The sequence below is a fragment of the Pelodiscus sinensis genome, chromosome 3, assembly GCF_052426305.1.
Source record: "Pelodiscus sinensis isolate ZL-2025 chromosome 3, ASM5242630v1, whole genome shotgun sequence".
NCBI classification, from domain to species: Eukaryota; Metazoa; Chordata; order Testudines; family Trionychidae; genus Pelodiscus; species Pelodiscus sinensis.
Window position 1 is genome coordinate 118,455,885 of NC_143054.1, and position 17,967 is coordinate 118,473,851.

Consider the following 17,967-nt stretch of genomic DNA (forward strand, 5'->3'; position numbering starts at 1 on the left):
AGTTGGCAGGTGGACTGCTCAGTCATACCTTGAGCCGGCTCCTGGAGCTACCCCTGTTGCAGCTCTGCAGAGCAGTCCTATTAACTAATCATATAATTGATGCAAATTGTATTGACTATACGATTAGTCTGATAATCATATTTTAACAACCTTAGCAAGTAGCTTCTCTTCTTATGTGTTTTTAAAATATCCTTTTGTGTGTTCCCAAATGCACAGGAATCGAAACAAAGTATTGAAGTGAAATTAAAAGCAACTAATACCTGGCAAAAGAATGACCCTATTAAAGGAAAAGATTTTACTGTATGTTAGTTTAAAAATCAGATCTGTCTGAACTCCTTTCAGGTGATTTATGAAACGGTAAATCTAATCAAAAGTATGAAGTACCAGATCAAACATTACTGTAAGAATAAAATAAAATTTGTAAAGCTTACATGTTGTTAAAACTAAATTAATTCCTGATAATGTGTAGTATTGGAAATCTGCTATTCAGCAGTACAGGGGGTCCTCGCTATAAGTCCAAGATATGTTAAAAAAAAACTTGGACTTATAGCAAAACAACTTAAAGCGGGGAATTTTTTTCCCCACGTCTGACTTCCATTTAAGCAAATTGGGGGGAGTGTTTTGCACGATGTATAGCAGAGAATGGGAGGACTTATAAAACACATCAGTTCCTACAAATGTCAACTACTTCAGTGTGGAACGGATGTATACTGGGGTGACTTATAGCAGGGACCCCCTGTATTCAAAACAGTAGATGATACCGTTTTCCCCACAGTATAGTCACTCTAAAATAGTTTGACATCTAGGCAAGATATTTGCTTTTTGTGTTAGAGTAATTTTGATCAGTCTTAAGCAGTGGACACTAACCAAAAATTAAAGTTTGTGCCTGCCACATGCTGTGAAATTAATGTTTACTTACACTTGTAGGTATTGTATTAACTCAATGTTATTTCATTGTGTTACAAATTTTAATGAATGCTAATTTGCACTTACAGAATCTTTTTAAATCAGAGTATATGAAAGCACTTTATTAAGTATTACAACATTCCTGTTAGGTAAATAGTCTGTCCTTTCTAGTGAGAGCCTGTGGTAGGGCTGATAGTAAGTTGATTTGGGTTCCCACACTGTGCATTTACGTGTCCTGATGTTTAAATTTCTTTTTAGTTTAACATTTACTCTGAATTTACTGTTTTATATAGCTAGTTTTAGAGATAATTTTATCATTCCTGAAATGTTGATTACTCTAAAATACTAGTGTGTATTCTCAACCTAACTCTCTCTTACTTGATTTTTGGTTTGGGAAATAAAAACACTATTTAATATGTTTTTATACATATTGTTAATCTTGTTCATATATATTACATGGATATAAATTCCAAGATGCATTGAATATTTAGTTTATTGGAATTGCAGTGTTAAAAGTGAAACTAGTTGAAAAAATATGTTTCAGTAATACATCAGCACTGAGTACAGTTAATCTAATAAACTGTAATATAAATATTAACTTTACAGATGGCTAGAATTGTAACTTTACTGGCTAGAATTGTGGCTATCCCTTGTTGATGGCAGCCAGTTCCTTATCAACCTTTAACACAAACACTAAATTGAATAAAAGCGATGATGTTTAAAATATTCCTCCTTTGTGACTGAAATTTACAGCACACAAAAATTCTGTTGGCTGTTTTCTGTGTAAAGCTAGTAGGGAATCAACAGAATAGAAATCTCCCTTGTTTCTTAGGTCCTGATTATGGAAAAGAGAAGTCCAGCATTCTGATGATTTTTTTCCCCTCTATTTAAAAACTGAAGTTTAATCCTTGTTTTGCTACTGTATACAGTATTTTATGTTGCTTAAATTATTTCTTTATTCTCTCACATGTTTTTGTTTTCAGTAAATGTGCAAGAATTTTGGAATTGGGTGTTTCAAAATGTTTTTGTAAATTAAGAGAATTTAGGATCTAGGAAAACTTAACTTGTGAGCATGAAGATTACAAACATGATTTACTTAACAAATGTTAGCATTCTTGTCTTATTTAGTTAAGGGGTTTAGTATAAGCTCTTGTGCAACATCTAACATCTTAAAATTGTAAATGTATTTTTATTTTTGAATAATTTTGCGATTGGTGTATTTAAAGAGAAGTAAAGATTTTTTTCTGTATTTCTTTATTCTAGTTTAATTTTGTGGGAAGAATCCTTGGTCCCAGAGGACTAACAGCTAAACAGCTAGAAGCAGAAACTGGATGCAAAATAATGGTCCGAGGAAAGGGCTCAATGAGGGACAAAAAGAAGGTAGGTTTTTGAAAAGTGGCATTTTTTCCAGTGTTTGGATTTTATGCACAGTATATAAGTCATACATTTTCCTAATGCATAATAACTGTGAACATCTTAAAAAAACTATTCTCCTACCTAACATTTTTTGCCATACAGTTACAGTCTTATTTAATACTCTTTTTTGAGTAGCATCCTTATGAATGCTTTACTTCATCTGGAGAAACACTTGGAAAAGTAAGAGATTTCACAATTTGCGTATTCAGTAACATTTCTCCCCATTTCTCTCTCCCTTCTCTATGGTTTTGAATTATCTGTTGAATTTTGAAAAAGTCAGGTCTTTCAATGAGTGCCAAGCTCCAACTGTAGATCCAGCTTTTACACCATCCTCACTGTTGCCCCCAGTTCTGTCTTCACCCCCAGCTCCTTTACTACACCAATTATGCAATAATGGGGAGAGGGCTACAGACAGATTGTATTACTGGTATGGGGAGGGTGTGACAGGAGAAGTTTGAGCATCTCTTGTAGTCTTCAGCAGGATAGAAACGGGGCAACAGTGTTACCTGTAAGCTGTTCATTTCTGTAGCCACTGAGGAGAAATGCAAATGTTGCCCAGCTTATTAGCACATCTACACAGCCATGGTTTTTGTTTCTACTGGTGATACTCATTTGCACATATGGCTCAGTGCCCATAAAAACATTAATTATGCTCATGGATGGAAACAATTGGGGGTAACATTGGTTGAAAACCCTTGGTGTACATAATACTTAGTCTTGCCTTGAGTGCAGGGGATTGGACTAGAGAACTTCTCGGTCCCTTCTGGTCCTATATTGCTTCAATTATATTTGGCAAACTTGGCAATAATTTGCACATAGTTTCAGATTGAATGAAACTGCATTTTTCAACTATTCTACTCAACAAATATTCTGCTCACTGAACAAATATAACCTAATTCTGCGCTTAACTCATTTGTAATATTTCTGTAGTTACTGGTCCTTAACCTTGCTCCAGAGACTTGTTTTTCTCCAGTAAGGCAAGGTCTTGATTTGTCCATGTGAATAAATGTAATCAAATGTAGAGTTGCTGACCTTAGAAAAATTATAATGTTAATGGTTGCTGGCGGGTCTGTCTCACTTGCTGAGTCACTTGACAGCTGTCTTTAAACATGGAATACTTAATGTTCACAAATCATGAGAGAAGTGATACATGTAATGTATATGTACAAACAACAATATAAAGCTATTTTTGGTGCTTTTTACTCAACTGAAATATGTTTAACAAGTTTTAAGGCTTTTCTTTTGTATATCAGAATGAATTTTTTCTCCTCTTCCTTTCTTTAATCCCCTTGCAATCAAGATATTTTATCAAAACTTAATGTTAGTGCTTCCAAAATGAATCTAAGTTCAAAACGTGTATGGTCTTTTAAAATGATAATTAACACCAAAAGTTTTCTAGAAAATTCCATATTTTGGTTTACTTTTTAAAGATGACCTGCTTAAATGAAACTGTGCAAATGGCTATGAATATTCTAAAATATTAATTCTCCAAGAATAGAAAGTTATTTAAGCATGTTTTTCATATCTTCCAAAGCCAAGAAAAATAGCATTAGTGACTGGATACGTGAGATATATGGAAGCCAAAAATAAACGTTATCTTCAGTAGAGAAAATAAAATACGTTTTGAAAGAAAATTTAGAAATGTGACATGTATGTTTTCCATTGTAACTTAAGGTTGGTTGATGTGACGTGCCATAATAGAGAAATAAGATGGCTCTGTTTTTTAAAGTTAGTGTAATATAGCATGTATTTAAATGATTCAGAAGTGATCAGTTTTGAAGAAAAATGTTATACTTTACATATATAACTTTCTTTTGAGAACGGTCCCCAAATGTTAGGACCTTTGTGCACATAGTAACCTCTTTTCATAAAGGAGAGGTATTTAACAGGTTTATTAACTTTATCAAATATGTGAGAATTTCTTCTTAAGCTTTAGGAGGAACAGCCTGCTTACTGTAAATTGCTTTGTATGTTTGCTTGAATGAATGCGGTGTGTCTATCCGGATATGAAGAATTTTAAGTTCATTTGAAGAAAAGTGTAGTATTTTGTTGTCTGATCTTTCTATGGTTGGGAATTCTGCACAGTTTCAATTCTCACACTGTAAAAACTCTTGCACATTTACAAATATAGTCTATTAGTACATTTATCACAAACACCTCAACTTCCTCTTCGAGTGGTCCCCGTGGGTGCTCCACTCATGGTGTTGGGCTTGTCCCGGTGCCGCAGCTTGGAGGCTTTGCATAGCTGTTTCCAGCCGGGTGCGCCTGCGCAGTATACAGCACGTGCCATTTGATCTTTGCGCGCACCCGGCTTCCCTGTCAGTTCCTCTCAACCCATCCCTGAGCGCAGATGGAGCTCTCTCTCTGTCTTTCTCCTCACAACAATTTCTTCCCTCAGGGAACCTATAATTAGTTAGTGTTTATTGTTAGTAGTTTTTACTTGTTACCTGTTCTTATTTACAAAAAAACCCACAAACAAACAAGAAAGGACTTGTTAAGGAAACTCTAACTTGTGGCAGCTACCTGCTGTTACAAGCCACTGATCAGCTGAGAGGGGAAAAAAAACCCTGTTCTCTGAAAAGAAATAGTATCTGATTATGCCTGGATCCCCAGGTTTTAAAAAGTGTGCTCACTTCAGTGAACCAATACCAATTTCGGACAGACATTCATTGTGTGTTTGTTGTCTGGGGGAAAGTCATGCTCCCCACAAGTGTGGGCATTGCTCTAAGATGACAGCCCGAACTCGCCATGACAGGGAGATGAGATGAAAAATGTTTCTGCTGGATAAGGCACTGGGCCCCAATGCAAAAACTTCTGAGCAACGGGGGAGAACCCCTAAGCGGAGGATCTTCTCCCCTGATCTGCGGGAGAAATGGAAAAGAATCTCCCCGGCTAGATCGATTCCACCTGAAATAATGGTGGTGGATCAACATGCCTCTGGCTCTGTCCCACGATCCCTCCACTCAGGGTCGGGGCCAAAGGGAGTTAAGCCTGCGGTGCCTAGCAAAATGTCCTCCAGGGCAGAGAGAGCTCTGGTGCCAGCAAAGGAGCTGGCACCGCACGGATCTTCAAAAGCCCAGGAAAAAGCTGCACGGGCAGCAGCACCGCAAAACACTATCCAGGCGCCGGCAACCCAGCTGACAGCTTTGCCAGCACCGAAGCCTGCAGCAGTACGGACAAGCGGTGCGCAATGCTTGAATGCGCCGGCGCAGCTTTCTTCCCCTTGGCAGGCGGCTGCGGAGCTTCATTCAATGCCCGGTATGCTGCCAGCACCAGGGGAAACCCCCCTGGTACCGGCACTCCTTCGGTCATGGTCGCAGCTGCAATCTGGGGCTTCTCAACTACAGCCAGCCCTGGCACTGGACTACAATCATCAGCAGCAGCTGACTAGCGCACCGGCGCCGGAGCAGCAGCGGTGGCCAGATACACAGCTCCTGGGGGAGCCATCCATTCCTCGGGGGCAGGAAAGTAACCCCTCCCCTTCCCCGCGATTCTCACCAGGTCCTTCTTTTTCACCTGCAGCATATAGATCACCATTACGCCATAGCTATCATTATCACAGTCTCAGACATCATACCTATTACAGGCGGGACTCTCCCTATGGACACCCTTATTGCAGAAGCTATTATAGACATCCATCCTACTCTCCACCACAAGGGCGGTCCTGTTGTCACTCTCCACATATCACACATGAGGTGGCACACCAGCAATAGATTGTCCAGACGTTTCTCTCCTCATCCATCGGATTGTTATTACGACCATCACCGCCTTTCTCCATGCTCATCACGTCCACATTCTCATCATTATGGTTATCAGCAGTCCTCCTACTACAACCCACAGTCAGCAAGGCAATCTTCGCCGCACCAGCACTTTGACCATCGTCTGGCATCCCCATCACGTAGTTGCGCAGACACGACACAGCACTCAGATCTTGAAGATGGTCAATTGTCTGAGGAAGATGACCATCAGTCCGGGAATCCAGTTCATCGTGGTTCACCCTCGTCTTCTCATGGAGCAGTTTTTCCCAGAGGACATTTCCTCACCGGTCGATTTTAAACAATTCCAAGACCAGTTCAAGTGGGTGGCTCAATCCCAAGAAATAGAACATTACAATTACAGGTAGAACAATCACAAATGAAGCAACATCGACTACTGAAAAACTTGCACCCCAGGCAGAGTGCAAAGGTAGTCATACCACTTGACGAAGCCATTATTGGAGGCAGCGGACACCATATGGCGAACACCAGCATCGGTAGCACCAACCTGCTGCAAGGCCGATAAGTGATATTTTGTCCCGGCCAAGAACCTGGAGTTCCTTTTCAGTCACCCACAGCCTAACTCCCTTGTGGTTGATGCGGCACAACAAAGAGCCAAGGCATCACAATATAAGTCAACTCCTGATGTTAAGAAACTGGACACATTTGGCAGGAAGGTTTACTCTTCGGCGACCCTTCCCTTGTATATTTCCAATTATGCAGCCTTATTATCAAACCATAATTTCGATAACTTTGAAAAAATTTCCCAGCTTCTCCAGTACCTTCCAGAGAACAAGCGACCCTTCTTGAAGTCCCTCGTGCAAGAGACTTTTACAGCGTCTGGGGCGAGCTTGCAAATCTCCTTGGATGCAGCAGACATGACAGCCCCTACTACGGCAACTGCGATAACAATGTTCATTTTGGCTAGCTTCCGCAGCAGTACCAAAGGAGCTCCATGCAAAAGTTGAGGACCTTCCCTTTGATAAGAACAAATTGTTTGCAGAGAAGACAGACGAAATCCTGCACTCTGGGAAAGACTCCAGATCCACGCTCCACACTCTGGGGATGTACACACCTCCGTTTCACCATAGAAAATATTATCCTTACCAGAAGAGGTACAATTACCCTTATCAAAGACAACAATATCAACACTGATCCATAGACCAATCTCGTCAGAGGCAGCGTCCGCAATGTAAGAGAACCCAACCATTCCGTTCCAACAACCAACAAAATCCCAAACAGCAAGTTTGATGCTTTGGTCGAGGGCATGCAACAACCCCTTATTGTGTTGGAACAACATCAAGGCATTCATGTTTTTCACCATTGACTTTGACCTTTTCAAAATCAATGGACGGCAATTACCTCAGACCGCTGGGTATTACAGCTGGTGGCATCTGGGCTTACCATTCCCTTTATGACCATACCACCCACAAACCCACCAACCCCGACCCTTTTCAGGGACCCCTTTCACGAGAGCCATCTGAAACAGGAGGCTCAGCGTTTGCTGTCCATAGGAGCCATAGAACCAGTACCTCCTCAGTTCAGAGGGCAGGGCTTCTATTCACGATACTTTCTGATAGAGAAGAAGACCGGAGGATGGAGGCCTATCCTCGATCTAAGAAGGATAAACAAATACCTCCACCGTCAAAGGTTCAAGATGGTGACCCTTGCCAAGATACTGCCGTCACTGGAGAAGGACGATTGGTTTGTGACCCTCGACCTTCAGGATGCCTATTTCCATATAGCCATACATCCAGCTCACAGGCGTTTTCTCCGTTTTATGATAGGCGATGATCACTTCCAATATCGAGTGCTACCATTTGGTCTTGCATCTGCTCTCAGGGTATTTTCCAAGACCCTGGCGGTAGTGGCGGCTCACTTGTGGTATAGGGATGTGATCATATTTCCATATCTGTACGACTGCCTCATAAAAGGCAGGTCCAGGCAAGAAGCCAGCGCATGGTAGTGTTAGTCAGACAGACATTCTCATTGCTCGGCCTCATCATCAAGGAGCAGAAGTCGTTTTGACCCTACGCAAGCCATACTCTTCATAGGTGCACTGCTCAATTCCGCCATGGCCCGCGCATACTTACCTCGAGAGCGATTCCAACTGTTACATGACTTAGCCAATCGACAAGGAGGAGCAAGATCACGATGACTGTACGCGCAGGCAGTCCATCTATGGAACTGGTATATAAAAAACCGTACCCCACTAGTGGCGTCTTACTTACCAGGCGCGAGCAATGTCACAGCTGATGCTCTAAGCAGAATCTTCCCTCAGAATCATGATTGGGAAATCCACACCGATGTCTTACACAGTGTGTTTCAAGCTTGGGGAATACCTCAAGTAGATCTGTTTGCCACCTACAAAGCCAGGAAGTGTCACCTTTACTGTTTCAGGGGAGGTATAGGAAAGGGCTCTCTGGAAGATGCACTTACAATTCCTTGGGAAGCACCCGTGCTTTATGCGTTTCCACCGACGGTGCTTATCCCAAGAGTCCTACAGAAAGTCAAGGAGGATGCAGCCCAGATCATACTCCTGGCGCCAGCCTGGGCGAGGCAGACATAGTACCTGTTCCTCCACAGAATGTCCCTACTACCACCGTGGCCCTTACCGCTCCTCCCAGACCTCCTTTCCCAGAATCAGGGATTACTGCTTCACCCCAGACCAGAGTGTCTTCACCTGACAGCATGGTTCATAGCTGGTTCAGGGTAGAGGAGCAGTCTTGCTCAGAAGCTGTAAAGACAGTATTATTAAACAGAAGGAGACACACCATTAGAAAGTCTTCTGGCGAAATGGAAAAGATTCGTTGCTTGGTGCAAAGAAACTGGCATTCAACCGCATTCTGCACCAATGTACAACATTCTCGATTACATTCTCTCCTTACACCAAGCGGGCCTTTCAATTTCTACCCTGAGAGTTCATCTCTCAGCTATCACTGCTTTTCATGCAAGCTTCAAGGGTCAGTCAGTTTTTATTCATCCCATGACCAAGAGGGTGCTTAAGGGTATAGTGAACCTTAAACCTCCACGAAGACCCATTCCCCCCTCATGAAGTCTAGACTTGGTACTTGACGCATTAATGTACCCACCCTTTGAGCCGTTGGCCACCATCTCTTTACCGATGCTCAACACAAAAGTAGTAGTTTTGTTGGCTGTTACATCGGCTCGTAGGGTGGGCGAACTGGCAGCATTCATGGCAACGCCACCTTTCACAGTCTTTACGAAAGATGCAGTGACCTTACGTACCTATCCAGTGTTTATTCCGAAGGTCGCTACACAATTTCATATCAACGAACCATTGATTTTGCCTGTCTTCTATCCAAAACCACATGTTTCCACTTGAGACTCGCCCTCGACTTACGTCGAGCTATAGCATTCTATATAGACAGAACACGGTCATGGCGTAAGACCGATCACCTATTCATATCCATACCGCAACGCTCGAAGGGTAATGCATTGTCTTCTCAGAGTCTCTCCAACATCATAGTTTCGTGTATCACTATGTGCCACACGATGAGAAACAAGTCCCTCCAGACTTTGCCTAAAGCACATTCTATGAAGGCGGTGGCAATGTCTACAGCGTTTGCCAAAGGAGTCTCCCTAGCAGAAATCTGCAGAGTGGCTACATGGTCCTCGAGCCTGACATTTATAAATCACTACGCAGTCATGAGTAGATGGATTCCTGACCATTCAGTGTCCTTGGCTGTGCTTTCGGTCATTGACAAGCCTGAACTCCAGGAACACAACCTGAGCACTGCTATGAAGTCAGCATGAGTGGAGCACCCATAGGGACCACTTGAAGAGGAACGAGACGTTACTCACCTCGTGCAGTAATGAGGGTTCCTCGAGGTGGGTCCCCGTGGGTGCTCCACGACTCACCCTTCCTCCCCTTTCCGGAGTTGTTTATTCTTTGTATCCTTATAGATACAGAATGGTGAGAGGAACTGACAGGGAAGCCGGGTGCGTGCGAAGAGCAAATGGCGGAGGCACACCTGGCTAGAAACAGCTGTGCAAAGCCTCCGCACTGCAGCGCTGGGACAAGCCCAACACCATGAGTGGAGCACCCATGGGGACCCATCTCGAGGAACCCTCGTTATTGCACAAGGTGAGTAACTTTTCGTTAGCAAGATAGATATGGAAATATAGATGTTCATTCTTCTTTGAGAGATGTCCCTGTGGGTGCTCCACATTAGGTGGATGTACTGCCACTGAGCCTCAGATCAGAGATTTCATAGCAGTGTCCTTGGGGCTGTGCAGGAGCTCACCAGCAGCCATGCGCTGTTAGGCTGCAGGCATCACACATGCGTGAGCCCTTCCCCTCCTTCCTCGTTTCCTTTTCTGCTGCCTCTGGCTACAGATGGACTCAGCAGTGCTCCTTAGTTGTTGGGCGTCTACATGATTATATTTTCTAGAATCAGTCATAGTTAATTATAATTGTTAGTTAGTTTTTATTTAGTTAGTTACTTCATTAGTTTAAAAGAAAAAGAAATATATATAGTCAGAAGAAAAGAAAGGAAGAAAAAAAAATTAATTAGAATAAGGGGTTATCTTCCCTTTTCTCCCAGCTAATCCTTCCTTGCAGTCTCTGGCTGCTCATAGGGACATGCCTTGATCACCTGGCTTTAAACGCTGCACTTCTTGCAAAGACCATATTCCGCTCTCAGACCATCAGTCACTCACAACGCGTCTGTTGTCTTGGAGAGCAGCATATCTGCGCGAAGCTATAATCGTGGGCACTTGGCCATGAAAACAGCTTTCCTGATAGCCTTTACCTCGGCCAGATGAGTAGGAGAGATTGTGGCCCTAATGGCGGATCCCTCATATACTACCTTTTTTAAAGACAAGGTCACTTTACGTACCCATCCCTAATTCCTCCCCAAAATACACTCCTCCTTCCATATCAACCAGACAATACATCGTCCTACCTTCTTCCCTAAACCACATGCCAACTCTTTTGAGATGAAAATGCACACTCTTGACCTGTGCAGAGCGCGCTCCTTTTACCTGCAGCGAACAAGACCATTCAGGGCATCTCCCAGACTATTTTGTTTCAATAGAAAACCACAGTAGGGGCCAGGCTGTCTCATCATAGAGACTCCCACTGGATCTCGGATTGCATCAAGCTCTGCTACACACAGCCAGATGTGCCCCCTCCAGAAAACATATGGGCACACTCAACCAAGGCTATCTCAATCGCTTTCCTCTGTAAAATACCCATAAGAGACATCTGCGCAACTGCCATGTGGTCCTCCGACCACACATTTGCAAAGCACTGTGCACTTACGTAGGGACCTCTTTCCAACTTGAAACTAAAGCAGTTCTTTCCACTACTTTTCTGCCAGATCCAAAGTCCCTACCTCCTTAAAGGGGAATTGCTTTGTAGTCACCTAATGTGGAGCACCCACAGGGACCTCTCTCTCTGAGGAGGAGAAGGTAGTAGTAGTTACTCACCTTGATAGTAACTGACATTCTTTGAGATGTGTCCCCGTGGGTGTTCCACAACCCTCCTTTCTTTTCCTCTACTTCGGGATCCTGGCCTTCCAAAGCCATGGTTCTGGGGTAGTGAAGGAACTGAGGAGTGGGATTGTGGGGGGGGGGGGGGGGCTCACCCATGTGCAATGCCGGTAACCTAACAGTGCATGACTGCTGTTGTGTGCCTGCGCAGCCTCAGGGACACTGCTATGAAACCTCTGATTTGAGGCTTGGCAGTGGCGCACTAACCTAATACTAATGTGGAGCACCCATGGGGACACTCATTTCGAACGTCAGTTACTATCAAGACGAGTAACCTCCTCTTCCCTATACTCAGACCATTTTTTTTCTCTCTAGCCTTACTCACCACCATCACCTTCCTCATCACCACTATTGGGCATCTTTCTGGCACCTCCTCAGGTTTCCATCTCCTCCGTCTACCACCTCTAGGCTAGGATGTCACTTCTGCTATATATTTCAGAGATGTTGTCCATCTCTCTGTCTGTGTGTTTTTCTGTTCAAAAACTCCTCCTAAATGATAAGAGCTAGGACCACCAAATGTGGTATACAGCTTCCTCTTTTTATAACTTAAAGCAATATAAGGGTTTGATTGTGCCAGGAAAATAGGATTGCTTCTCATAAAACCAAACAGGAAAGAGAGGTGGGTGAAAGGGGCTGGTTGGAGGTGCTCCCCTCTTTCTATTTTCCCTTTCCTATGGGGGCTGTTCCCCTTTATCATTGTCAGAGAGTGAGGGGAAAGGGAACAGTTTGCTGCAGTCTTCATTCTGTCTGGGGAGTGCATGGGGTAGGTGAGCTGTGCACTTTGCTTTCCCTCATGGTGGGGGACACAGTTCAGCCCCACCTACCCTTCCTGCATCTGCGCACACACAGCCCCCTTCCCTGAGACCCTCCTCTTCTCCCCCTTACTCTTTTACCCTGACACCTTCCAAACCTGACTCCTACATGCCCACACACACCGACCCTATGCCCTGAGCTCCCCACATACCCACTCCCTGCCCTGAGCTCCTCCACACCCTGACACTCACCAACCCCCTCGTTTGAGCCCTGCACACTCCACTCCACACTTAAATTTCTTACAGATACTGTTGAATCAACGCTCTCCACCTCTTGCCTGCCATAGTTTAACCATATTAGTTAACCGGCCTGCTGCCAGTTATGTTTAACTGGTTAAATATATGGTTTAACTAGATAACATTTTAAATGGGATTTTACATCCTTACTTGCTTTTTAGCTCAACATACAGGTGGCCTCTACATCCCTTGCATTACAGCCAAACTACTTTAAATTACACCTATCATATACTCAAATCATAAGAAAATAAGAAATCTATAAGAAAATATAGGCAAGTAGACTACATGTTTCAGAGAGAGTTGAAATCTGTTATACTTCTGTTCCTTGGGACTGATTTGCATAATCTAAATCTAGTTCCTGTAAACTTCATGAGTCTCTCCTACTTTTGGCTGACAGTTCAGTTATTACAGAAGAATGTAGCTGTTATGAGAGGGTCATGGTGATGAATGGAGAGGTGATCTTTTAAAAATCTAGAGCCAATACAATTGACTGGTAGTCATTTTTGTGATTCTTTCTAGCTGTGTTGACAAGACACATTTTAAATATTTGGTGCTTTTGATAGCCAGTTAAAAATGAAACATACAGTACCTATGCAGAATGCACAGCCAATGATATCAGTGTTTGATACAATCATTTTGTGATAATGGCTGTCAAGGAAATTCATGGTGCTCAAATGCTTACCTTTGCAGTTATTAGAACTGTCAGAATGAGTTCACAAAAATCCATTATCAGGAGCACTAGTCATTACAGTGCATTGATTTCCACTTATAAGATTTTTCCTAGCTTGGGCTTGACCAGCATGCTGCTGTTTGTTAAACTTCATGGGTTGAGATTGAACCGTGTTTGCTGAAGATGAGTGTTGCCAGTTGTCTATGGAAGAAAGTGCCAGGCTGATGGTTGCAGTCACATGTCATCACTGTCTGGTGTTGTTTCTGCGCTTTGAAAAAAGGATTGTTCAAGAAGGCTGCTATAGAATGATTTATTGTGTGAATGCAAAGTGGGTGTTGGGATTTTACTTTTAGGTATGACTGTATTTAAATTTCATTTTAAGGTTTAGGCGTTTAACAAAAGACACGCACACAATTTGGGCGTTCAGAATTCAGTATTTTTGTTTCTAGTATGAAGACATTGATTCCATTTTAATGCTTCCATTGTAGTAGTTCCTTAAGCCAAATTTTTGGTGGCCATTAGTTATCAAGCTTCCTGTCAATGTGCAATTCCAGATCAGAAGTTCTTCTGGTTTATTCATACATATTGAATTCATTTGGATAGTGTAAAAAAGATCAACATGTATCAGATCTTTTCTGTGTTTAAAGAAAAATCTATTCAACATTTAATTTTCTTGTGGAAGTCATGTATTCACTTAAAAGATATTGTATTGAATGTGCTTCCTTGTTCCACCAAATCTACTAATAATAATTTTATAGCTCAATGAAATATCTGTCATACTAGCAACTTTAGAGTCGATGCTTTACAGATAGGTGATTTACACGTATGTGGGAAAAATTGCAACGTCCAGAATCTAGAATTAGGGGAACAGTGAACATTGAAGACGACCTACTTAGTTTCCCTATAGTAGAGCTTCTTTGTAGAACATATAGTCAATAGAGTCTTGGTGACCCTGGTATGTTTTTTACAATGACAGATGCTTCTAAAAATGGGCTGCTCTATTCAATTTTCAACATCTTCACTGTTTCTGTGACTGCTATTGCCTGCAGGGTGAATAGAGAGTTTTTTCAGATTTATTTGAAAAACCATTTTAGCTTGAACTGTGTTGTCCCTTCCATTCATAAAAGAGAAGTATCTTGAGTTCTGGACGTGTTCTAATATGACACAGACCTTTTCTGTACTATATGACTTTTCTGTTCTAAAAACATTGCCACTGTGTAACTTCCAGTGCATCATTTTCTGCTTTTGTACAGGCCTTGTAATTGAATGCAGTATGTTTTTAAATAAACTTTTTGTAAAAACTTGTGTTAAGTCTATTTATTTAATAACCTGTTACTGAGCTTTTTTCTTGTGCAGAATGACTTGGATTTCATTTGAAAGATAGAGCAATACTAGTGTCTGAGGGCCACAAGAAATACTGTGGAGCATTATTAATCTTTCTGGAAAAATACAAGCTGATATGTGTCTGATGTAGTGTGCCTTTAGTTTTCTCTTACATGTTTGACCTTTCTATTCAGTGTTCATAGAGAATTGTGCTCAAATAATACTAAGCTACCTCTCATCCGATGGGGGAATGGGATTTGTCATTTTTTAAAAATGCAGTCTTTGTGGTTGATCAAACTCCATCCTTGATATTAAATCTTGATTGTGTATTGTTTTTTATTAATCTTGGATTAAGAGAATTACAAGATTTGTTGTATAGGTAGCTGTTAAACTCTTTGAATCCAAAATTTTTGATGTGGGAAGAGGATTATTGAATGTGACGATGGAAAAAAAAATTATGAAAATAGGGTATGGGAGATGTAGACTACATGGAATTTTATGCAAATATATAATTTTTATTCAGCATAATTTTTTGTTTCATTAGTATTGTAGTGTACTGCTTTATCTAAACTTTTTTCTGACTCATTGAGCAAAAATCCATTAAATATCAAGTTGTGGGAAAATTAAGATTGTTTTGAAATGGACAGAACTGTAGCATAGGATACAGTGAAAGTGTAATAATCTTGGATAAATGAAACTTTTAAATCTTTACTGTATGATTAAGCAAAATGAGCTAGATTTTTTTCCCCCCATAAATGATGCAATAAATTAATAGTAAAAAATTGTGCTTACTATGTCCCAAACAAATATGACCAGATCTCCAGTGGTTGGTATACACATACTGCACCCGGAATGAATTACTTTTCACATTTTTATTAGGGAAGTATGGTAGGACTTAAAGTGGTTTTAGTTATAGGCTGAATTTTGAACAGAAGACAAGTTTAAAAAAAAACTATAATTTTGAGGGCTGTTCATATTAGAGTTCTATATTGTGATATTGTGAATATTACTTTAAATTTAAGATCTGCAGTAAAGAGAACTAAAATAATTTACTACATTCTGCTAGTCGGTCAGTGCTGAGATAAAAATGAACGAGAAACATGTTTTAAGAGGGAGCTGTAAAGCAACAGTAAATTTTTTTCCATCACTGAAATAACTTACTTTTAACTAACCTGTAAAACTTAAACTAATTATGGCATAGATCTAATACTAGGATTAGTTAATTATCCATCTCAAAGGGAATGAGCTGAGTTTCCTTTGAAAAAAGAGAGTCCCATTTTATTTCTAGATGCTGTTAATGAGTCTTTTTCAATAAAGTCTTGATTAAATTAGTCGGTTTATTTAAAGAATATTGAAGCACCTTGCACTTGTTTTGTTGAATACAAAAGCTTTTTCTTTTACTTGAGCTAATCCTCTTAGCAGACAGAAATTAGTTGTAAATTGTTATTTACTGAATTTTATTGCAGAATTAAAAAGTGTCAATTGACTTTTTTCCTAAATTCTTGAACAAGAAGTCGTGATGGTAAGGGATTTTCTCCATTGCCAAGTATCACAAGGTATTAAACAACATGAGAAAAATCATGTCTTTTTATTTTGTATTAGGCCACTGAGTAAAAAAATAATCTGGCTTGATACTTCAGTTGCATAAGTTCATGGAAGAAGTACAGTATTACTTTTCTTGATGTTAGTTTTAGAACAGACATGAGGTGGTAGACATGTTTCATGCTTTACTTTTATGTGCAAAGCATACGGAAAACAACTTTTATTTTTTTATTTTCCACAATTTTATACAAAGATTTTCAAATAGGTGTGTTTTTGCTGTTCAGGTAGTTTCTCAACACATTGCTTTCCGATGAAAACTGATCAGTGTTTTATTAAGTTGAAAATATTATTGTGTGAGACCATTTTTGAGCCATAATACTATAGAGAAATAGTACTCACAATTATCCTGTCCTGTACCAATACCATGAACCCACAGCAAAAGACATCTGGGCTCTGATGCCCTTAAGATGGGCAATTCATCTTCGGACTAGAGGCCTACAGCTCCCCGAGGTCAGTCCACCTATTTACTGAGGGTCTTCATCTTCTGATCCTAAGAATCACTTAGGCTCTGTGCTTCCACTGCAGCCTAGAGGCTTGGTTTCCTCTAGATCTACCGTAGGCCTCTACTTTTAAGTAAGCTCCAGTATCAGTAACTCCCTTTATGGTGTTGGGCTCCTTCTTTCCCAGCACCCTGTTATGGGAGTCCTCAGTGTGGACTCCATATGAGCTGTTCCTCTTCGTAGAGGAACACAGTTAAACACCAGTGTCAAAGGTGTCTCTCCCCTTCTAAAACCTGATTCTGTGTCCCCCTTCTAAAACCTGATTCTGTCTTTGCCACAGTCCTGGACCACCATGGTGGCTCCTGATGTCAGCCTCTTCAAATTCTGTGCCATCATGTGGGACCACCTTTATGTATACCTACTGCTGGAGCCAGTTTTCCCAGCTCTGGAAGTGGTTCAGAGATCCTTTACACCAAGGTGATCTCTGGAGGGATTCCCTTGCCATTACTGACATTTGGTTTTAATATCTCAAATAATTTTCCACTCCTTCTTGGACTTTTAGTCCTCTGAACCAGATCTCCATGACTATCTCCAGTCTATAATGGGGCAATTCATTCAAGAGGCAGTCCAGGTCTTTATTGATGTAACTGAGTTCAAACATTTGCTCAGCCTGACTCTCAGGCTGAGGGAATTGTGTGTACTTTTGTGACAACAGCAAAGATCCCATAGCTGCTGGTGTTGACTGAGATAATACCAGTTCAGGCTATTACTCCCAATGGAAAAACAGCATATGAATATCTGGGAAGATGATGCCCCATGAAAATTGAATAATCTCCTTTTGGATATACTATAGATACCATTTCATCTGCTATTGGGTTACCGTTAGTTACTACAGTGAAACCTTTGTTATCTGTAACAAAAAACAGGACTATGTGGTGGGGTGGAATGTCAGGGAAGTAACAGCAGCAATCTCCTGCTGGGAGCTCGTCTTAATCAGTTAACCTGTTAAACCTAGCCTTTAGCTGATTAACGAACCAACCAGTATTTTACATCTCTAGATTTCAGTGAAACTTATTGACTGGGCATCAAAATGGAAGATAAAATACAATGTTGATCATTGCAAAATTACTCACATTGGGGAAAAAAAATCTTCCCAATTAAGCATCATAATTTTGTATACATGTTAACTGTTATTACAATAAAAGATCTTGAAGACACCCCCCACCCCTCTGAGGCTTAGGGATGTTAAATATTGATTAATTGAATAGTTGATTAACGTCATGAATTCT

At 41.1% G+C, this 17,967-nt stretch overlaps 1 protein-coding gene across 13 annotated transcripts in view; it reads left to right on the top strand.

Annotated features, from left to right (window-relative positions):
* QKI (QKI, KH domain containing RNA binding) overlaps window positions 1-17,967 on the top strand; it is a 259,728-nt gene that overhangs the window by 113,452 nt on the left and 128,309 nt on the right. For 12 of the 13 annotated variants that reach the window (XM_006115173.5, XM_006115169.5, XM_006115175.4 and 9 more), the window contains one exon: window positions 2,170-2,286. The exons of the other annotated variant lie outside the window; for it this stretch is intronic. In XM_006115173.5, the coding sequence (XP_006115235.1) occupies window positions 2,170-2,286 (117 nt within the window). The remainder of the gene's footprint in view (window positions 1-2,169; window positions 2,287-17,967) is intronic. 13 annotated transcript variants of the gene reach the window in all.